This window comes from Palaemon carinicauda, chromosome 20 (genome assembly GCF_036898095.1).
Source record: "Palaemon carinicauda isolate YSFRI2023 chromosome 20, ASM3689809v2, whole genome shotgun sequence".
Taxonomy (NCBI): domain Eukaryota; kingdom Metazoa; phylum Arthropoda; class Malacostraca; order Decapoda; family Palaemonidae; genus Palaemon; species Palaemon carinicauda.
The window spans coordinates 32156089-32180359 of record NC_090744.1 but is presented as its reverse complement, the minus strand read 5'-3'; the positions used below and the strand labels follow the sequence as shown (position 1 = coordinate 32180359).

Sequence of the window (24271 nt, the reverse complement as noted above, 5' to 3'; positions counted from 1 at the left end):
TATGAACATCTGGATGCTTTAACTTTCATCATTTTTATGAACATCTGAACAATTTACCTTTCTTCATTTCTATGAACTTCTGGACGCTTTACCTTTCGTCATTTTTATGAACATTTGGATAAGTTCACGTAAGTGTGGCAGACCAATATCTAGTCTTAGTGGAGAAGAAAACGAAGTAACACAGTACCCGATTGATGAAAAAGGCATATGAGCATCCCTTAGTTGCTGTTGTTGCACCATTCTGGTTTGTGGTATCCTCTACGCTTTTGCATATGCCATTCAGGATTGTAGTTTCCTCTTATTTTCTGGTCACTCTTCTTCATGGCTCAATAACCTATGGCAGGCAATGATAACAGTGCTCAAAGAAAAGCCTTTACCATGGATATGAAGTTAGAGATTGTGAAATGGAAAGAAAAGGGAAAAATAGAGACAAATATCGGCCTTGTACTTAAAACTTAGCAATTCGACAGTCAAGACGATCATCAAGGATAAAGACTATATTCGTAATCGTGTAAATAGACCTGCTCCTATGAAATTCAACAATAATTATGAATCAGCATTGTGATTTCATTATATGATATGGAGATTATTTCTCTAGTTGGAAAAACAGTCAACAGCATATCCCAGTGAGCCTTATGGTAATTCATGCAAATGTAAAAAGATTAACAATGATAAAACAAAAGGAGGAAGAAAGAGTATGGGTGAAGTTTGTGGCTCGTAGGGGTTGTTAGTTCATGGGGTTTGAGATGGCAAAATATCATAACATTAAAATTCAAGATGAAGCTGCTATTACTGATGAGAAAGCATCAAGTGGGTATCCTAATGTGTTGGCTGACATAATGAAGGAGAAAACATCACCAAGCCATAAATTTGGCAAGGAGACACAGACTTTACTTCTTGCATGAAATACTGCTGGTGACCACAAGCTGAAGCCCTTGCTGGTATATCGGGCTGAGAATCAATGACCACTCAGGCCATTTGGAGGAGTCACCTGCCTGTTATCTGGAAATTCACCAACTTTTTTGTGCCCAGTGGAGTGGTACTAAGCTTTCAAGAGTTTGCCCTTTTAAATTGTTAGTGCTGGGCAATGCACCTGGTAACCCTGCAACCTTGAATTACTTTTAATGCAAATATCAAGGTGGTTTTCTTTCCACCCAACATCACTGGCCTTTTGCACCTTATTCAACAAGGTGTCAGTACTCTTTCAAAGATTTCTATTATCAAAGAATATTTGTTATGGCCTTTAAAGCTTCTAAGAACAACACGGACTCAGCTTTAAAGGACTTGGAAGCCCTAAAACATCCTTTTAGCTATGAAGAACATTGTTAATACTTGACCTGAAGTGAGGCAGACAGATAAAATGTGTTGGGGGAAAAAAAAAAAAAAAAAAAACACACCATGTTCGTGAATGAGAGGAGATAGTTGATTCTGTCACAAAGAAGGTCGTTCAACTGAGTAAGTAGCTCGATTTGGAAGTGGATGCTAATAATATCACAGAGCTATAAGCATATCATGGAAAAGAGTTAATTGATGAGGACCTTATTCAAATTGAGAAGCACATAACTGAAGAGGAGGAAGTCATACCAAAGAAGAAATGTACAACCAAAAAAATGTCAGAAGGCCTTGGACTGATAAAGCTATGATTGGCAAGGTATGAACCTGAGGACCCAAACAATGCAAGGTACAAGATTTACCAAGGGGTCATTGATATGCATGAATGTTAAAGCAGAACTTGGAGAAGAGGAGAGCAAATTTCTAAACTATACTGGAAAACTACTTAGAGATGGTGGAGTCCTGCAACAGATTCTATACCCTTTACCATAACTACTTTTTATTTTCTCCTCCCAGTCATTTCTGACTCACCTGCCCCTACTTACAGCACATTTTACAGGTTCTCCAGACACAACAGTACAGTATTACTAGATAGGAACAACTTTTCTTATACAGAAGGGTATGACGACAACTCTGTAAAACTTTACTTTAACACAATACTGTTCTATAACCTTACTGTGTCCAGTACCTAGTGTGTGCAAATGTACTGTACACTGTACATATAATTACAAACTGTAGTAGAAACCAAACTAAAACAATATTAGGCAGTATTTACTGTGTTGATCATCAGCTTGGGCACCCGCTCGTGGCAAGGAGCAGTGACTTTTTAGGTTAGGAGTTAGCCCACCCTAGTGCAGTATTTATTTTCGTGTCTGTGTTTGTAACCTAACTACCCCAAAGGAGGAGGGCTGACTGTACAATACTAATAACATTTCAAAACTTTCATGGAAGTTGGCAAATAATAATACCAGGTAGAACGGTTAAATTCTACTTACCTTATCATCTGCAGGAAGATCTGTAAGCTGCCGAATGATGATATCACAAACTACCTTCTCATCATTAGTATAAAATATTGATGCTGTTGCTCTTGTAGAATATAAATCTCGCATCATCTTCAACACTGAATTTGGTGGGCGAGGCTCGTGGTCAAACATTGCCAAGGGGTCCTCTGTTTGGTAAATTATGAACAGACAGTCATTAACAATTCCTCATATAACAAGGGCATAAGCAATTTCATATCACAGACAAATTACTTCAATAATACAATAACTGCCAAGTTGCCACATAACCAACCTTCTCTATTAAAAAGTAACAAAAGCTTTTCAGTGAAGTACTTTGTCTCTTTTCTGTGCCAAAGCATCTTTAACACTATATTTTCTGAATCGGCCATTGAGGTCCTCTTATCAATATTATTCACTTCAAGAGAATTGTTATCATTTTGTTTGATTTCATTTGTTCCATCGAAGTACTCCAAAGAATCAGGAGGTGGAGACAGGGGCTCTTGGGCGGCATCCAATGAAGGCGGCTGAGTTGTATACTGAAGATTGAAAGCTAAGACAAGGGCTAAGTATAATTCGGCTAGAGATTCATTATCTGGATCCTCATTGTATGTTTCAATGCCATCTAAGAGTATCCTTACAAATCTCTCATTCATTACACCTGAAAAAAAAAAATTGTTTACAAAGTGTTGAAAATACTTTCCGTAAAAATATATCACCAGCATTACCAATAAAGTTTTAAAAAAATATAGGTAGACAAGAATTTCAAATAAGTAATTATACAGTATATCAATTACATTAATAATAAGAACAGTAATTTCTAAACATGGTATCCAATTCAAGCCAGTGGAATGAAAATTGCGCATCAAATAGCTAATCAAAACCTAAAACTGTAAAAATTATAAGCTGAAGCCAGTACTGTACATGTAACTGACATAATTAAAAAACTCATATTTTAACTGCAAAATCTACATCAAACATTTAATATATTTTAATTAAAACATTTTGAAAACACTTGCTACATACAAGTAAATACCACTGAAGAGTACACCCCCTAACTTGTCTGTAAGATTTATGGTAATGTTTATTTTTACAATTTCATTAGCATAATAATGTATATGTATTTCAAATTTTATATATATGCATTTTCTGATATTCAGTTACCTGTATATGAACTGACAAATATTCAATGAATACATTATTCTTTTTTTTTTTAAAGTACAAACACTGTTTCTTAACAGCCTGTCTTATGCATCATTCAAAATCTCAAGACACCTCTTTACATTGTAGAAGGAACACAGGATAATTATCTGGCTCCTGTAGGTGGGTGCATATGCACAATCCATCGGGTCCTTGGCAATTTACTAAATCACTTTTGTGTACTGTAGTCATAGCAAAGAGACACAGGATCAGGTTTAAGTACTGGTTTTGCATGTGCAAAAAATACAGTACTTGGTTTCATCCCAAACCCATTGATTTTAGGATGAATGGATTAACAACTTTGGTGAGAAGTGCAGAGATACTAGCCCTTCAAAAATAAAAAATAAAAAATAAAAGGACACGGAGAGCTCTAGGAGAGAGTGGACTGATAATCAGAAAGCTCCAAATTGAATACAGTAGAGGTCAAGAATTGAACTGTAAACCCTGTTAGAATATTGGAGTAACAAACTATGAAAGAAGAGAGAGCAAATAGCACACACATTAATCCTGTAATCTATAATGTACCATTGAGTGGCATTGATGCTTAATATGATAAATTTGTAGATAATTTGTATTTTTCCTAATGATACATACCATAAGTATTTATTAGGGGTTATTACTTTCTGCGAAGCTGAAGGACGACATTCACTCATTTTTACATTTGTTTTTCTCGTATTCGGCAAGAATTTTATCATTTCAAAAAAGAAAAGACAATTTCAACACCTTGCTAACATAAGGAAGAAGAAGTTCCTTAAAGTAGCTTCCTAAGGGATATATGTACTACAGTGATATTCCCAGAGAATTTTACCTTTAGATATCCAGAATTCTAACTCCTGGCGCGAATATCCTTAAAATTTCTCCAAAGGATATCGCATAATATCAGCAGACGCATTCTTGACACGCCTCCATAGCAATCTGCACCCCAAACAGCGTTTTGGCTTCGAGGAGGATGTGGCAAAAGGGAGCCGTCCAAAGGCTCTCCCGCTCTCGTAATACTATTGGGAATACAACAGCGCCATTCCCACGACGGCGGACATTCCTTGCAGCATTGAGCGTGGTGTTACAGATACAGTACCACGGGAGGGATACTGTGAAGATCTTTTCTTTTAGAAGAGATGGGTGGGTCCATCAGGATGACATGGTCATCTCACCCAAAAATAGATGTGTTACAGATACAGTACCACGGGAGGGATACTGTGAAGATCTTTTCTTTTAGAAGAGATGGGTGGGTCCATCAGGATGACATGGCCATCTCACCCAAAAATAGATTTTTCGCTACGCTCAAAATCCGTTTTTTGGGCTCAAGCCATGTCGTCGTGATGGAAGCATAGCAGAGCATTAGTGTATCTGTGGATTTTTAATCAGTGCCTTAACCTTATAGCAACCTTTTCTATGGTCATGGGGACCACATGAGACAAGGGACGTTACCGTTATTCGTCACCATCACTAATCATAACCAATGTTAGTGCTTCCTGCCTCCTACAGGGAAGAGTCATTCTAGACAGTAGAAAAGGGATCTTGAGGTTAACATACATAGTATGACCAAACATAAGTACACACTGAATATACAAATAGTCTCTGTACTTGTTACAGGTATAATCCCAATGTCATACTACATTCGTTTTACTGAACATCCTTTAGTCATTTAATAGTAATAAATGTCTATTAGAATGTAGTGCGTCCACCTTCGCCAGACAATTGTATGTATACATGCCAGAGTTCTTCAACTTACCAAAGTAAGTATTCCTCATATATTTGTATGCATCAAATAATAGATATAAGAGACACTGATGTTATTTTAGCAAATATACAGCTAAGAGTTCAGAGGAGGGTAATATCGATAGTGCAGAGAGAGAGAGAGTGTTGCGGATAGAGCGGCCGCCTTGCCTCACAGGAGCCAAAAGAAGCAAGATATTGAGCAATAGGATCTTCATTTATAATTAAATTATGATAAATAAATTTGATTTCTTTTGTAGTAGGAGGCAGCGGACAGGTGTAGGACGGCACCTCATTGTTCCGGGGGATGTTGATGAGGGAGAGGTCTAACTGGTGAGGGGCCTATGGTCATGGTTCTATCAAGCCCCAGTTTACTATACCGACACTCATAGAGTGAGCGAGCTAGGTTTATTCCTGGCATTCCATGCATCCTTTTTTTCTCTGGTATATTTAGCAATAACTATGCCTTAGAAATGGTGCTAAAGGAGCATTTCACTGGGCGACACAGGTTCCTCGCCCAGAAATAGATTTTTCCTTCGTCAAAATCCCTTTATTAATACCCAAAAAAGAACATAAGATTCATAATAATCAAGATCCATTAATAGTGTCTTTGTAAAAATACAATGAAAAACTTTGAATGCCCGTATCTCAAAACTATACTTATTGACCTTCAAATTCAAGTCTCCTTAGTTTTAAAGATATAGCATTGAAATTTGGTAAATAACTTAGAAATACATTATAAAACAATGAAATGAAGCCCTTTTTCCAATTTTTTTTTTAATTTTTTTTTTTCTTTATTTTTTCCCCTGATTTTTAGGGTTTATTTTCATACCATAATGAAAAAATTCATATCTGGCAAAAAAATTACTTTTAGAAAAAATTCTTCATATTATTGGAGATCTATATCAGGTCTATACAGGGTAGTAATCCCAGATCTTAATAATTATCAAGGGATGAGATACAATTTGAAAAATACTAATTTTCAGGATAAATCACCCTGGCGTTGCAAAAATGAAGGTCAGAGGCAAAAATCCTATGCAGTTTAGAGATGTCCTAAGTCACCTTATTAAGTGGTATGAATGTCAAAGTCCTGTCATTAAAAATCGGCATTAATCAGCCAGCCCCTTGATGGGCTAATGTTCCTTTTGATTGGTTTTCTACTGTTCACGTATGGAAAAAATTAATTTGGGTTTTCTTTACTAGCTGAAGCCACTCTTTTCTCTTCATTGATCTTGGCCTTTCTAACTATAGTCAGCTCTTTTTAGCGAGGCAGATTTGCACCAACTCGCAGGGGTGTCCTTTTAGCTCATAAACGTTTCCTGCACGCTGATTGGTTGGACAAAATAATTCTAACCAATCAGATAACAGGAAACTTTTTCCGAGCTGAAAGGGCACTTCTGCGAGTCAGTGCAAATGCGCCTCATTAAAAAAAAATTGAGTATAGTTATCTACTTTTCGGTTCGATTTCTTGTGCTCGGAAATTTCATGAATAGAAGGCTGTGGACCCTTTGATTTATGTTAGCTGTCTCTACTTCTTATTGCATTGGCTATTTCTCTGCTGAACCACTTAGGTTGTTGAGTTCCATTTGGAAACTTTTTCTATGCAATATACATTTGGCGCCTTTTTTTCTTTATATATTTCTAGAAAGGAATCCCATTGTGTATCTATGTTCTCTATTTCGTTGTATTCTTATATATATGAGAGAGAGAGAGAGAGAGAGAGAGAGAGAGAGAGAGAGAGAGAGAGAGAGAGAGAGAGAGAGGAGAGAGAGAGAGAGAGAGAGAGAGAGAGAAAAAAAAAATTAAAATTAATGGAATAAAAATAATGGAATATCAAAATTACAAGAGTGTCCTGAAAGATTCATAAAATCTGGGAATCTTGCAGCTGTTGACCATTTGCCCCACACATACACACACACACACACACATACACACAAAACATTCAGCTAACTACCGCAAATATGAGGGACATTGTATGCATTCATCGACCTGCCAGAACTGCTTATTTTATTTAATCCTCTAAAGTGGAATGAGTTATCTTGAGGTTTCACACGATGCTTGAAAAAAGCAATATCAAAGTAAAGTAATTTAAAAATAAGATATAACTTTATGCTGTAAATTCCATTTAAGAGCTGAACTTTTAAGCACTCTAAAATGTATATCTAAATTCCATAGATATAAAAATGAAATTCTATAGCTAATTTTCCATCAGGAACTAAGAATATTTGGTATAAATGTCAATATGAAATCCAGATTATATGCTAGGCTGAAAAATATTAACTTTTGTGAAAAATTTTATTTTTGTAATAAAATAAATTTTTGAATATACTTACCCGGTGATTATATAAGCTGCAACTCTGTTGCTCGACAGAAAACTCTACGTTAAAAATCCGCCAGCGATCGCTATGCAGGTAGGGGGTGTACTTCAACAGCGCCATCTGTCGTGCAGGTACTCAGTACTCAATGTAAACAAAGAACTCAATTTTCTCCTCGGTCCACTGCGTCTCTATTGGGGAGGAAGGGAGGGTCCTTTAATATATAATCACCGGGTAAGTATATTCAAAAATTTATTTTATTATAAAAATAACATTTTTCAATATTTAACTTAGCCGGTGATTATATAAGCTGATTCACACCCAGGGGGGTGGGTAGAGACCAGCAATAAATGTTTACATTATTATGAGCTAAGAATTTTTTATTTCATTTTAGCAGTTATCAAAATAACAAACTTAAAATAAATAAGTACCTGGTAAGGAAGTCGACTTGAACAATTACTCTGCCTTTTTAAGTACGTCTTCCTTACGGAGCCTCGCGATCCTCTTAGGATGCTGAGCGACTCCTAGGAGCTGAAGTATCAAGGGTTGCAACCCATACAACAGGACCTCATCAAAACCTCTAATCTAGGCGCTTCTCAAGAAATGACTTTGACCACCCGCCAAATCAAGTAGGATGCGAAAGGCTTCTTAGCCTTCCGGACAACCCAAAAACAATAATAAAACATTTCAAGAGAAAGATTAAAAAGGTTATGGAATTAGGGAATTGTAGTGGTTGAGCCCTCACCCACTACTGCACTCGTTGCTACGAATGGTCCCAGAGTGTAGCAGTTCTCGTAAAGAGACTGGACATTCTTAAGATAAAAAGACGCGAACACTGACTTGCTTTTCCAATAGGTTGCGTCGATTATACTTTGCAGAGATCTATTTTGTTTAAAGGCCACGGAAGTTGCGACAGCTCTAACTTCGTGTGTCCTTACCTTCAGCAAAGCTTGGTCTTCCTCATTCAGATGGGAATGAGCTTCTCGTATTAACAGTCTGATAAAATAGGATAAAGCATTCTTTGACATAGGCAAAGATGGTTTCTTAACTGAACACCATAAAGCTTCAGACGGGCCTCGTAAAGGTTTAGTTCGTTTTAAATAGAACTTAAGAGCTCTTACAGGGCATAAGACTCTTTCTAGTTCATTTCCAACCATACGATAAGTTTGGAATATCGAACGATATTAGCCAAGGCTGAGAAGGCAGCTCGTGTTTGGCTAGAAAACCAAGTTGTAGAACATGTAGCCGTTTCGGATGAGAATCCGATGTTCTTGCTGAAGGCATGAATCTCACTGACTCTTTTAGCTGTGGCTAAGCATACCAGGAAAAGAGTCTTTAAGGTGAGATCTTTCAGGGAGGCTGACTGTAGCGGTTCGAACCTGTCTGACATAAGGAATCTTAGTACCACGTCTAAATTCCAACCAGGTGTAACCAAACGACGCTCCTTCGTGGTCTCAAAAGACTTAAGGAGGTCCTGTAGATCTTTATTGTTGGAAAGATCTAAGCCTCTGTGACGGAAGACTGATGCCAACATGCTTCTGTAACCCTTGATAGTGGGAGCTGAAAGAGATCGTTCTTTCCTCAGATATAAGAGGAAGTCAGCTATTTGAGTTACAGAGGTACTGGTCGAGGATACGGATACTGACTTGCACCAGTTTCGGAAGATTTCCCACTTCGATTGGTAGACTCTAAGGGTGGATGTTCTCCTTGCTCTAGCAATCGCTCTGGCTGCCTCCTTCGAAAAGCCTCTAGCTCTCGAGAGTCTTTCGATAGTCTGAAGGCAGTCAGACGAAGAGCGTGGAGGCCTTGGTGTACCTTCTTTACGTGTGGCTGACGTAGAAGGTCCACCCTTAGGGGAAGTGTTCTGGGAACGTCTACTAGCCATCGAAGTACCTCGGTGAACCATTCTCTCGCGGGCCAGAGGGAAGCAACTAGCGTCAACCTTGTCCCTTCGTGAGAGGCGAACTTCTGCAGTACCTTGTTGACAATCTTGAATGGAGGGAATGCATATAGATCTAGATGTGACCAATCTAGGAGAAAGGCATCTATATGAACTGCTGCTGGGTCCGGGATTGGTGAGCAAAATATTGGGAGCCTCTTGGTCATCGAGGTTGCGAAGAGATCTATGGTTGGCTGGCCCCAGGTGGCCCAAAGTCTCTTGCATACATCCTTGTGGAGGGTCCATTCTGTTGGAATTATTTGTCCCTTCCGACTGAGACAATCTGCCATGACATTCAAGTTGCCTTGGATGAACCTCGTTACTAGTGATATGTCTAGACCTTTTGACCAGGTGAGGAGGTCCCTTGCGATCTCGTACAACGTCAGAGAGTAGGTCCCTCCTTGCTTGGAGATGTACGCCAAAGCCGTGGTGTTGTCCGAGTTCACCTCCACCACTTTGCCTTGAAGGAGAGACCTGAAGCTTTTCCAGGCCAGACGTACTGCCAGTAGCTCCTTGCAGTTGAAATGCATTGTCCTTTGACTCGAGTTCCATAATCCCGAGCATTCCCGACCGTCTAATGTCGCACCCCAGCCTACGTCCGATGCGTCCGAGAAGAGAACGTGGTTGGGAGTCTGAACAGTCAGGGGAAGACCCTCTCTTAGGTTGATATAGTCCTTTCACCAAGTCAGACAAGACTTTATCTTTTCGGAAACCGGGATCGAGACCGCTTCTAGCGTCTTGTCCTTTTTCCAGTGAAAAGCTAGATGGTATAGAAGAGGACGGAGGTGTAGTCTTCCTAGTGACACAAATTGATCCACGGATGACAGCGTCCCTACCAGACTCATCCACAGCCTGACTGAGCAGCGTTCCTTCTTCAGCATCTTCTGGATGGATAGCAGGGCTGGGGGCTGATCGTCTTGTTCAGCAACGTCCTCATCAGAGGGTTCCTCATCCGAAACTGATGAGGAAACGGCAACGGAGTGGGCAACGTCTGACTCGCTGAATCCGGTCGCACTGGTGGATGCGTGACGGAGCCGGACGCAATATCATGGAACTGCTGCACAGTCTGTGAACTGTCAACAACCATGGGTGCGCGAGGAAGCACAGCGTCAACCCGAAACTGTCTAGACCGTCTGGGTTGTGCAGTCAACACCCTACCGGGTTGCTGAGGTTGACGCACTGCGTCACAACAAGTCACCTCTGCTGGTTGTTGAACGTCCTGAACGTCAACAACCACCTCCGAGCGTCGCTTAACGTCAACGTGCGGCTGGCAACCCACACTGGGTCGCATCGGTGGAGGAACCACCTCAACTGGCAGACGCGAGTAGGTTACCTCAGCGTCAACAGGGCGCACAACCGACCGGTTGGAAGGTTGTTGGCCAGAAGGTTCTTCTCCGCATTTAAGTCCTCTATCAAGGACGCAAGCTTGGACTGCATGTCTTGCAGCAAAGCCCATTTAGGGTCTACGGGAGCAGGTGTGGCAACAGACGGGGTTAGCGACTGAGGCGGAACCGTTTACCATCCCTGAAAGCCTTGTTATGCGTGACATAATAGTACAGCAAAACTTCAAAGGCTCGACAACAGCTGAGAAGTTGACCTGTAAACAACTTGGAGCCTCTCCTGGCTAGGCGCCAGGGAGAGTCTACCAGAATTGAGAAGTCTATCCCAAGCCGAGAACTTCTCTCGTGTCATATCAGACTCTCGCTCTATAAACCAGTTTAAAAGAAGGGAAAGCAAAGGCTGTATCCCCCAAACTCCTCCTGGTGAAAAACCAGTCGCCTAGCCAACGTAACGCTCTCTAGGAGAGCGAGAGAGCACTAGCTTAAAAACAACGGCTTCGAAGTAGCTAGGCCTAGTGTAAGTTCTGACGTTTAGGCGAACGAGGAGCAGCAGTTACAAGATCCGGACGAAGATCCTTAAAAAAATCATCATGATTTAATTAAAGTCCATAGGAGGCTAAGCAGCTTAAGGCTCCTCTCCATCTGACAGAGTCCTCAAGGGAATATCAGTAGGAGGGAGAACAGCAACTTCCTCATCTACAGGAACCTTGTCCGATAAAAGCTGAGTCTCTCACTGGTGCATTAGTAGCGGACCAGAACGCAACGTCATGTAACTGCTTGACAGTCTGTGAACTGTCAACAACTGAACTGTCAACCACAACAGGTGCGTGAGGACGTACAGCGTCCACTCGAGACTGCTTTGACTGCCTAGACTGAGCAGTCAAAACAACTCTAGAATGCGGAGGTTGACGCACAGCGTCAAAACAAGTCAACTCCGATTGTTAGTGAACGTCTAGAACGTCAACAGGAGCATCAGCCAGTGGCCTAACGTCCAAATGCGGCTGAAAAACCACACGAGACCGCATCGAGTGTGGTTCTAAACAACCTGACTGACGTGACTAAGCTACGCCAACGTCAACAGTAAGCACAAAGGAACGTTAGGTTGGCTGAAAGCCAGGATATCGATGAGATAAACGGCTAGACTCAACGGACTAATCGGAAGAATAGTCTTCCATAAGGGAGGCAAGCATATACTGCATGTTTTGCCATACAACCCCTTAAGGATCAACGGAAATGGTTGTGGTAATAGACGAGGGTAACGTCTGTGACCGCAACACTTTGCCTACAAAAAAAGACTTTCGGAGTCTGTGTTACGCTTTTGTTAGGCGGCGAGCAGTTATCCGATGACTGCATAGGGTCAGAGCTGTCCTAATGGCTGTAACCAGGACGCTGGACCTGTCCTGAAAGGACTGACTTTCGCTTAAGGGCTTCGAAACCTTGTGACAGGTTTCTTATGCGAAAAGCCTACGGATGGCGAGGAGAAACAACGTCTCTCTCGTCTTATGGTAGGGGAGATCTTGGTAAGAAACACCCGATACCATAGAGGGAAAACGTCTGTTCGTTGGTCAAGGCCTCTCGAACCCATAAGTCTTTTGACATTACTTCTCCCCTGGGCTTGGGAGCTTGCAAGAGGTCCCGGACTAGGTGAACGACAGGCACGAACAGACGAACCCTCGGACGCAACACTGTAACACTTTGCGCCTCGGACGCAACACTGTAACACTTTGCGCATATCACTTTATCACTTCGATTTTCTGTTTTGCACTTATTTCTACCTGAAACACGCAATTCTACCCTTCATTAAAAGGTAGTAATTGCAAAATTAGTCGTATAATGCAAGCTCATAATACCAGCAAAAAACAGAAAACATATTTTAAGATAAAAAGAAAAATCAGTGGCTGGGAAAGAGACTAAACACTAGTTCATATAACTACGTTTTCAATCTCTCACCGCACATAGCCTGGGGACGAGAATAAAAACCTAAAAACGTTTTATCCTTCCTCCCCGTACAGAGACTAGGGACGAGAGTAACACGAGAACAACGTTACCCGCTTGAACGGAACGTTTTCTCTCCTCTCTCTCCCTCCGTCTCTATCTCTTTCTCTCTTGATTTCGCACCTAAGAGAAGAGCCCAATTATATGTCGTCAAAAAAACATGTTATTTGACTAAAGGAAAAAACTGAAAGGTTTTTCAAATAAAAAGTTCCTTTAAATTAGAATTTAAAACATTAAAGCTAAGAAAGAATGAACAAAACGTCAGAATCGATTTACTCTTACTGCAAAGTGAAACCGTGATACACTCTCTCTCTATCGTAACGATAGAGCGCATGTTGAACGTCCTGAACGTCAACAACTGCGTAGTCTAAAAAACTAAACGTTAGTTCATCTTTGAAAACAGTACGAAGACTATCAAAGAAATTCTTTCATAAAATATTACATTTAAAAAGTTTTAAATTCTTTAAAAGTTAATTACGATATAAAGGGCTCAACGTTGATTAACTTCGGTTCCAAGTTAGGACCGCCTACTATCAGGAAAGGTCGCATATAAACAAAACATTAAAATTTATTTTTATATGTTTATAATAAATGGAAAGTTAATCGAAGAGGCCTAATAAAGGCGGAGAGATATATATAGAGGAAAATCTATAACGTGATAAGATAATTACTAAAAGCCTAAACACACTTCCGTCTAAGGGAAGGGTCGGCCATTTAAAAGTGAAAGAAAGTCCATACTCTCTTTGTCACCATAATTAAATCTATCCAAAACGAGTTCAAGTTTTGAGATGAAGATAAAACACCTGCATAGCGAAAGCTCAAAACTAGAATAGTGTACTTCACCAATAGTTGTGAAAACAAATCCAGTTAGCAACAGCGAATTAGTAGGTCTTGCCGGTAGCCCGACAAAGAGAAAATTGAGTTCTTTGTTTACATTGAGTACTGAGTACCTGCACGACAGATGGCGCTGTTGAAGTACACCCCCTACCTGCATAGCGATCGCTGGCGGATTTTTAACGTAGAGTTTTCTGTCGAGCAACAGAGTTGCAGCTTATATAATCACCGGCTAAGTTAAATATTGAAAAATACAAAATAAGAACTAGGGTGTATCAAGAGAAAAGATATCCAAGTTTGAAGTTTGAAATGCCCTCAGAGTCAAGAAAGAAAAAGGTCACCTCACAGAGTGCTACCAATAGAAATGACGATTCAAAGAAAAGAAAGAAAAGTGCCAAATTATAGAGTACTGTACTACAATTCTGTGTAACCCCCATTCAGATAATATAAAAAAGCTTGAACGACAAATAGGCCTGTCTACATTACACACATAAAAGATAGTGTACTTGTCTTATTAACATTGAGGATTACAAGACACTTATCACTTTATGACAAATTTTAGACATTTCTTACAGAAGTGTGGATAGGGAAGAGTGTCACCCATGCACAGCACCATTCCTAAGACCAGAGACGTATATCTTAAGACTTCTAGGCTGCAGTTTCCATCTAGCATCTCCCTGTTGGAAAAATTATCATCAATTACTTAATAGTCAAAAGTACTCTATTGTGTATATGTAAAATAAAAAAATTGCTTACAAAATATACTTCAAATGTCAATATGTCAAAAAGTTTTTATACTAACTTTCAACAAAATACCTCAAAAATCCCTATCATAATTTTCTATCCATCATATTTTTGCATTATTTTATAACTTTATTATAGATTTACATAACCTTTGCTCTTTTCATTCTCAGTATTTTACTTTAGTCATTTGGAAGTAATAATGAAATTTCTAATTTTCAGCCATTCTAAGAATGCATTCAACTATTTTTCCCATACAAGCTTGGATTCTGGTAACAGACAATAGAAAAGACTTATTACAATCAAGCAAAAAATTAAAGAGTTAGAGGGGAGATGAAAGCTAGAACCATAATTCTCCCAGTCTAAAAGGCATTTTTGTTTCCCTGTCTAGAGATTTACAAAATTGTGAGCTGTCATGCTACGCTTTCATTATCAGGGCAAACAGTTCTACAATATGATTTGAAATAGAATGCAAATAGGATAGTCAGGAAGCAAAGCTAAGAGATGTAGATGGCTAGATTATGAACAGAGAATAAAAATATTCATATTTCATTATTCTACAAACCTGCATAAAGGTATTTACTTTACTAAATAAACTAACTGTTTCAAAGAATTTATAGCTCCTTAGGAAATAACAATGAATTCACAAAATACTTTCACATGATCATAAGGAATGGGATAAACTAAACCTAATTAGTAAACAGTATTACTATGGAATACAAATAAAGCAGTTTTTTACCTCGTAAGCTCAACAGGAAATACGGAAGCCGAGAGATATGATATGTTAGCTGCCGACATCTGACATACAGCACCAAAAACCTGGAAGGCGATATATTTATCATTATTCTTTTAAAAACAAATGTGATGAATTGGAAATAATCTATGTATTTCACAAATTCTTATTATTAGAGATTCATTAAGGAAAGGAGTAATGGCTATCTGATTTGATGTTAAATAAGATGGTTTAAAGTATGAATAGTAAAATACTATATGAATGAGTTTTAAGAGAAGAGTTTAGGAGTTGGGCAGATTAAAAAAAACTTATAGGCAGTATAAAACTAATTTACGATGCTTATAATTACAAATAAAAGAAGTCCTATACATGAATTGAATGGCAATTTCAGCATTGTATACTGAACCCCGACTGCAATACTTACAATATAATGTAAATATCTATTCCTCTCAAATTATTGCTCTACATAAATGAAATGAAAATGGTACAAGGTCCTTGTAATATGCTTCAAATCTACAAAATGATATAAAAATATAATTACAATCAACCATCAATTTTTGCAGATAATAGATTTGCAGTTTTGGTTATTTATATATTGAGATCCTTAAAATATATGAATGAATAATATTTGGCTTTTAAGGACTCGCAGTGTCCTCTCTGTGAGATCAGTGGACACTGCAGAGTTCTTGTTCCCTCATCTATCCTCTTTCCTTTTTACCTCTTGTATGTTATACACTGCTGTTGTAATAAATCAAAAGAGGCTCATACATACAGTGCTGTATGCTCACATGATATTTTATAATATAAAATGCATGATAAAAAATATTATAATTTGCACTTCAGTTATTTTATTTATAAAGTATGCATAAAATATTTTCTTTTACTTCAGGTTATCAAATAATCAAATCAAACTTTACATTACATTATAATAATCTGATAACGTTTTTCTTAACTCTTTGGCAACTGATGAACATCCCGACGTCATTAGTCGCGACACCACAGAAAACTGATGGATGTCCCTAACGTCATCAAAAAAGTGTTTTATGAAATATTTATTATAAATAAATTGCACCTTAGCATAAACATGTTATTTTCATTAGTAAAATAAATTTTTGAATATACTTACCCGGTGATCATATAGCTGTCAGCTCTGCTGCCCGACAGAAAATCCTAAGGACAAAATACGCCAGCGATCGCTATACAGGTGGGGGTGTACATCAACTGCGCCATCTGTCGAGCAGGTACTCAAGTACTCCATGTCAACACAGAACCAATTTTCTCCTCGGCCCACTGGGTCTCTAATGGGGAGGAAGGGTGGGTCCTTTAATTTATGATCACCGGGTAAGTATATTCAAAAATTTATTTTACTAATGAAAATAACATTTTTCAATATTAAACTTAGCCGGTGATCATATAGCTGATTCACACCCAGGGGGGTGGGTAGAGACCAGCATATATGTTGACATTATTATGAGCTAAGTATTTTGTATTTCATTTTAGCAGTTATTCAAAATAACAAACATAAAATAAATAAGTACCTGGTAAGGAAGTCGACTTGAACAATTACTCTGCCTTTTTAGGTACGTCTTCCTTACTGAGCCTCGCGATCCTCATAGGATGCTGAGCGACTCCTAGGAGCTGAAGTATCAAGGGTTGCAACCCATACTAAAGGACCTCATCAAAACCTCTAATCTAGGCGCTTCTCAAGAAATGACTTTGACCACCCGCCAAATCAAGTAGGATGCAAAAGGCTTCTTAGCCTTCCGGACAACCCAAAAACAATAATAAAACATTTCAAGAGAAAGATTAAAAAAGGTTATGGAATTAGGGAATTGTAGTGGTTGAGCCCTCACCCACTACTGCACTCGTTGCTACGAATGGTCCCAGAGTGTAGCAGTTCTCGTAAAGAGACTGGACATTCTTAAGATAAAAAGACGCGAACACTGATTTGCTTTTCCAATAGGTTGCGTCGAATATACTTTGCAGAGATCTAATTTGTTTAAAGGCCACAGAAGTTGCGACAGCTCTAACTTCGTGTGTCCTTACCTTCAGCAAAGCTTGGTCTTCCTCATTCAGATGGGAATGAGCTTCTCGTATTAACAGTCTGATAAAATAGGATAAAGCATTCTTTGACATAGGCAAAGATGGATTCTTAACTGAACACCATAAAGCTTCAGACGGGCCTCGTAAAGGTTTTTAAATAGAACTTAAGAGCTCTTACAGGACATAAGACTCTTTCTAGTTCATTTCCAACCATACGATAAGTTTGGAATATCGAACGATATTGGTCAAGGCCGAGAAGGCAGCTCGTGTTTGGCTAGAAAACCAAGTTGTAGAACATGTAGCCGTTTCGGAAGAGAATCCAATGTTCTTGCTAAAGGTATGAATCTCACTGACTCTTTTAGCTGTGGCTAAGCATATCAGGAAAAGAGTCTTAAAGGTGAGATCTTTCAGGGAGGCTGATTGTAGCGGTTCGAACCTGTCTGACATAAGGAATCTTAGTACCACGTCTAAATTCCAACCAGGTGTAACCAAACGACGCTCCTTCGTGGTCTCAAAAGACTTAAGGAGGTCCTGTAGATCTTTATTGTTGGAAAGATCTAAGCCTCTGTGACGGAAGACTGATGCCAACATGCTTCTGTAACCCTTGATAGTGGGAGCTCAAAGAGATCGTTCTTTCCTCAGATATAAGAGAAAGTCAGCTATTTGAGTTACAGAGGTACTGGTCGAGGATACGGATACTGACTTGCACCAGTTTCGGAAGATTTCCCACTTCGATTGGTAGAGTCTAAGGGTGGATGTTCTCCTTGCTCTAGCAATCGCTCTGGTTGCCTCCTTCGAAAAGCCTCTAGCTCTCGAGTCTTTCGATAGTCTGAAGGCAGTCAGACGAAGAGCGTGGAGGCCTTGGTGTACCTTCTTTACGCGTGGCTGACGTAGAAGGTCCACCCTTAGGGGAAGTGTTCTGGGAACGTCTACTAGCCATCGAAGTACCTCGGTGAGCCATTCTCTCGCGTGCCAGAGGGAAGCAACTAGCGTCAACCTTGTCCCTTCGTGAGAGGCGAACTTCTGCAGTACCTTGTTGACAATCTTGAACGGAGGGAATGCATATAGATCTAGATGTGACCAATCTAGTAGAAAGGCATCTATATGAACTGCTGCTGGGTCCGGGATTGGTGAGCAAAATATTGGGAGCCTCTTGGTCATCGAGGTTGCGAAGAGATCTATGGTTGGCTGGCCCCAGGTGGCCCAAAGTCTCTTGCATACATCCTTGTGGAGGGTCCATTCTGTTGGAATTATTTGTCCCTTCCGACTGAGACAATCTGCCATGACATTCAAGTTGCCTTGGATGAACCTCGTTACTAGTGAAATGTCTAGACCTTTTGACCAGGTGAGGAGGTCCCTTGCGATCTCGTACTATGTCAGAGAGTAGGTCCCTCCTTGCTTGGAGATGTACGCCAAAGCCGTGGTGTTGTCCGAGTTCACCTCCACCACTTTGCCTTGAAGGAGAGACCTGAAGCTTTTCCAGGTCAGACGTACTGCCAGTAGCTTCTTGCAGTTGAAATGCATTGTCCTTTGACTCGAGTTCCATAATCCCGAGCATTCCCTACCGTCTAATGTCGCACCCCAGCCTACGTCCGATGCGTCCGAGAAGAGAACGTGGTTGGGAGTCTGAACAGTCAGGGGAAGACCCTCTCTAAGGTTGATATAGTCCTTTCACCAAGTCAGACCAGACTTTATCTTTCCGGAAACCGGGATCGAGACCGCTTCTAGCGTCTTGTCCTTTTTCCAGTGAAAAGCTAGATGGTATAGAAGAGGACGGAGGTGTAGTCTTCCTAGTGACACAAATTGATCCACGGATGACAGTGTCCCTACCAGACTCATCCACAGCCTGACTGGGCAGCGTTCCTTCTTCAGCATCTTCTGGATGGATAGCAGGGCTGGGGGTTGATCGTCTTGTTCAGCAACGTCCTCATCAGAGGGTTCCTCATCCGAAACTGATGAGGAAACGGCAACGGAGTGGGCAACGTCTGACTCGCTGAATCCGGTCGCACTGGTGGATGCGTGACGGAGCCGGACGCAATATCATGGAACTGCTGCACAGTCTGTGAACTGTCAACAACCATGGGTGCGCGAGGAAGCACAGCGTCAACCCGAAACTGTCTAGACTGTCTGGGTTGTGCAGTCAACACCCTACCGGGTTGCTGAGGTTGACGCACTGCGTCACAACAAGTCACCTCTGCTGGTTGTTGAACGTCTTCCTAGTGACACACTGAACGTCAACAACCACCTCCGAGCGTCGCTTAACGTCAACGTGCGACTGGCAACCCACACTGGGTCGCATCGGTGGAGGAACCACCTCAACTGGCAGACGCGAGTAGGATACCTCAGCGTCAACAGGGCGCACAACCAACCGGTTGGAAGGTTGTTGGCCAGAAGGTTCTTCTCCGTATTTAAGTCCTCTATCAAGGACACAAGCTTGGACTGCATGTCTTGCAGCAAAGCCCTTTTAGGGTCTACGGGAGCAGGTGTGGCAACAGACGGGGTTAGCGACTGAGGCGGAACCATTTACCATCCCTGGAAGCCTTGTTATGTCTGACATAATAGTACAGCAAAACTTCAAAGGCTCGACAAAAGTTGAGAAGTTGACCTGTAAACAACTTGGAGCGTCTCCTGGCTAGGCGCCAGGGCGAGTCTACCAGAATTGAGAAGTCTATCTGGGCAGAGGCATGAACTCCCAAGCCGAGAACTTCTCTCGTGTCCTATCAGACTCTCGCTCTATAAGCCAGTTTAAAAGAAGGGAAATCAAAGGCTGTATCCCTAAAACTCCTCCTGGTGCAAAAACCAGTTGCCTAGCCAACGTAACGCTCTCTAGGAGAGCGAGAGAGCACTAGCTTAACAACAACGGCTTCGAAGTAGCTAGGCCTAGTGTAAGTTCTGACATTAGGCGAACGAGGAGCAGCCGTTACAAGATCCGGACGAAGATCCTTAAAAAATCATCATGATTTAATTAAAGTCCATTGGAGGCTAAGCAGCTTAAGGCTCCTCTCCAAATGACAGAGTCCTCAAAGGAATATCAGTAGGAGGGAGAACAGCACTTTCTCATCTACAGGAACCTTGTCCGAGAAAAGCTAGGTTATCTCAGTGAGGGTCTCACTGGTGCATTAGCAGCAGACCAGAAGGCAACGTTATGTAACTGCTTGACAGTCTGTGAACTGTCAAAAACTGAACTGTCAACCACAACAGGTGCGTGAGGACATACAGCACTGGTGCATTAGTAGCAGACCAGAAGGCAACGTGATGTAACTGCTTGACAGTCTGTGAACTGTCAACAACTGAACTGTCAACCACAACAGGTGCGTGAGGACATACAGTGTTCACTCGAGACTGCTTTGACTGTCTATACTGAGCAGTCAAAACAACTCTAGAATGCGGAGGTTGACGCACCGCGTCAAAACAAAACAACTTAGGTTGTTGTTGTAACTCGCGAACGTCAACGGAGGGTTCCGTGCGTCTGTGAACGTCAACGTGCGGCTGGCAGGGTACACTGCGCATGGGAGGTGGAACTCTCACAGCCGGAGTGCGGGAGCAGGTAGCGTCAGCGTCTACTGTACGCACAACCGTGGTTGGTTGTAGGCTAACGGGTGCAGCGTCAACCTTCTCCGCACGATACTCCTGCATAAAAGATGCTAACTGTGTCTGCATAGACTGTAGCAAAGACCACTTAGGGTCTACAGCAGCAGGTGCGGCAACAGACGGTGTTAATGCCTGTTGCGGTACCGCTTTGCCTCTCTTAGGAGGTGAACAGTCGTCGGAAGACTGCAGCGAATCCGAACTGACCCAGTGGCTACAACTGGGCCGTTGGACTTGCGCGGAAGGGACCGACTTGCGCTTAATAAGCTGCGAGACCTTGGTCCATGGTTTCTTACGAGAAACCTCTTCCGCAGACGAGAAGTAAATGGGCTCTCTCGTCTTTGTGTGGGTGGGGCGATCTTGGGTAGATACGCCCGAAACCAAGGAGGGAAACGTCTGTTCGTTGATCAAGGCCTGACGAACCCATAAGTCATTCGACATTACTTCTCCCCTGGGCTTGGGAGCTTGCAAGAGGTCCCGGACTAGGTGAACGACAGGCACGAACAGACGAACCCTCGGACGCAACACTGTAACACTTTGCGCATATCACTTTATCACTTAGATTTTCTGTTTTGCACTTATTTCACTGAAATCGAAACTTTTACTGATTTCTACCTGAAACACGCAATTCTACCCTTCATTAAAAGGTAGTAATTGCGAAAACAGTCGTATAATGCAGCTCATTAATACTAGCAAAAACAGAAAACATATATAAAGATAAAGAATTCAGTGGCTGGGAAAGAGACTAAACACTAGTTCAAATAAACTACGTTTACAATCTCTCACCGCACATAGCCTGGGGACAAGAATAAAACCCTAGAAACGTTTTACCTTCTTCCCCGTACAGCGACTAGGGAGGAGAGTAACGCGAGAACAACGTTACCCGCTTGAACGGAACGTTTTTTCTCCTCTCTCTCCCTCCGTCTCTATCTCTCTCTCTCTTTCTCTCTTGATTTCGCACCTGAGAGAAGAGCCCAATTATATATCGTCAAAACATGTTATTTGGCTAAAGGAAAAAAACTAAAAAGGTTTTCCAAATAAAAAGTTCCTTTAATTTAGAATTTAAACCATTTAAGCTAAGAAAGAATGAACGAAACGTCAGAATCGATTTACTCTTACTGCAAAGTGAAACCGTGATACACTCTCTCTCTATCGTAACGATAGAGCGCATGTTGAACGTCCTGAACGTCAACAACTGCGTAGTCTAAAAAACTAAACGTTAGTTCATCTTTGAAAACAGTACGAGACTGTCAAAGAAATTCTTTCATAAAACATTAAATTTAAAAAGTTTTAAATTCTTTAAAGGCTAAATACGATATAACGGGCTCAACGTTGATTAACTTCGGTTCCAAGTTAGGACCGCCTACTATCAGGAAAGGTCGCATATAAACAGAACATAAAAATTTATTTCTATATGTTTATAATTAAAGGAAAGTTAATCGAAGAGGCCTAATAAAGGCGGAGAGATATAAAATATATAGATCTATAACGTGTTAAGCAAAATTACTAAAAACCTAAACACACTTCCGTCTAAGGGAAGGGTCGGCCATTTAAAAGTGAAAGAGAGTCCATACTCTCTTTGTCACCATAATTAAATCTATCCAAAACGAGTTCAAGTTTTGAGATGAAGATAAAACCCCTGCATAGCGAAAGCTCAAAACTAGAATAGTGTACTTCACCAAATAGTTGTGAAAACAAATCCAGTTAGTAACAGCGTATTTAGTAGGTCTTGCCAGTGGCACGACAGAGAGAAAATTGGTTCTGTGTTGACATGGAGTACTTGAGTACCTGCTCGACAGATGGCGCAGTTGATGTACACCCCCACCTGTATAGCGATCGCTGGCGTATTTTGTCCTTAGGTTTTTCTGTCGGGCAGCAGAGCTGACAGCTATATGATCACCGGCTAAGTGTAATATTGAAAATAAGCCTATGCTAGTGTTAGAACCTTAGTTGAACAACAGCACACGTGGTCCCTGTGATTGATTGCGAGTCATGTATATTATGCTAATTTTAGCTCCATCAGATTATTCTGAAAATGCTTTACCTGTGACCAAATAATGGCTAATGACTTTGGAGTCTTCTGGTTATGTTAGTGATGTCAGGGCATATGCAATACAGCTCTAAAGATTGTTTCAAAGGCCCACGTTGTCAGCTTGGAATAAAGTAAAATTTTGGTTACAGCTAGCTTATGAATACTGTATCATATCATTAAAATTATGATGAGAGTGATTTGTTTTGCATTACACAAGTGTTATCAATCACCTACAATAACTAACATAAATGCTTTTATCTTGAAAAATAAGTGAACGAGCAATCCCAAAATGACTTTTTACCTTGAAAAAGAAGCTAGCGAGAGCAATAGCAAAAAAAGAAATTCTCCCGATTATTATGGCTAGTGCCCCAAAACAAATGACGAGTAGACATTTTTGCTTAATTATTTCAAGCAGCTAAAATTACTTGAATTGCATAAACATTGTACTAGGAGATAGGTATTTTGATAAGCTATTCAAGAAAAAAAATATTTCATTAGTCTAGCAGTATCTGTTTTTGAAACTCAAATTAAAAAGTAAATGTATGAAAAAATATTTAATGGTTAACTTCAACTTGATGTATTGTGTTGCAATAATGGTGTTAGTGAAGCTGGTGATGAGTCAACTGATATTAGGGCACAGAATTTTGCTGTTTTTCTTGCATCACAATGGACTCCTTTCCATAACCCCAGCAAAAATTGAGGGTTGACTTTAGTTTGCAAAACAAACAAATTCTAATTTTAAAAAAAGATCTGATTAACCCTTTTACCCCCAAGCTATTTGGGACTTTCCAACCCTTAACCCCCAGGCATTTTCTTTTTCAAGCACATTTTGCAATATTTTTTTTAATTGTGCTAACAGCCTTAATTTTTGTCATAGAGAGGTCAGGTTGGTCTCATTATTTTGGAAAATGCCTAAAGTCTCTCATAAAGTTATAAAAAATATGCAAAAAAATTTAAATAGCAGTTTTTTGCAAGGACGTACCGGTACGTCCATGGGGGTAAAGGCATGAGTTTTGTGAAACGTAACAGTACGTCCATTGGGGGTAAAAGAGTTAAATAGCTTTGAAATGAAAAAAATATATACAGTATATGGCATCAATCAAATCTATTTTGGGCCATAATTAACATTTAATTAAATTGTTTGATAAGTTATGGAAAAAAATCAGGCTAAAGTTGAACTTGTTTTAAAATACACACATCACAATGTTAAGAGAAGTTTGACAGAGATCTGATGAGTCAAAGTTACTTGTGCCAAGAATTCATTCAAAGCAACTGCTCCATTAGTCAATATCTATGGGTTTTTTTTTTTCCAAGAAAAGTTATAGTTTCTTATTTTTCTGGATAATTCCATCCTGTTCGTAATACTAGACAGGCAGTTAGTTCTAATAGCCAGGCCTTCTCCATCATGAGGCTCAATACTACACAATATTCAAGAAGTTTTATTCCAGCTGTGACCAAGTTGTGC

General features: G+C 40.3%; 1 protein-coding gene across 2 annotated transcripts in view; it reads right to left on the bottom strand.

Annotated features, from left to right (window-relative positions):
• LOC137660266 (NCK-interacting protein with SH3 domain) overlaps positions 1-24271 on the bottom strand; it is a 67395-nt gene that overhangs the window by 3032 nt on the left and 40092 nt on the right. For both annotated transcript variants that reach the window (XM_068395028.1, XM_068395029.1), the window contains exons 10-13: positions 15150-15229; positions 14243-14346; positions 2626-2991; positions 2328-2500 (exon numbers count right to left, since the gene is read on the bottom strand). In XM_068395028.1, the coding sequence (XP_068251129.1) occupies positions 2328-2500; positions 2626-2991; positions 14243-14346; positions 15150-15229 (723 nt within the window). The remainder of the gene's footprint in view (positions 1-2327; positions 2501-2625; positions 2992-14242; positions 14347-15149; positions 15230-24271) is intronic.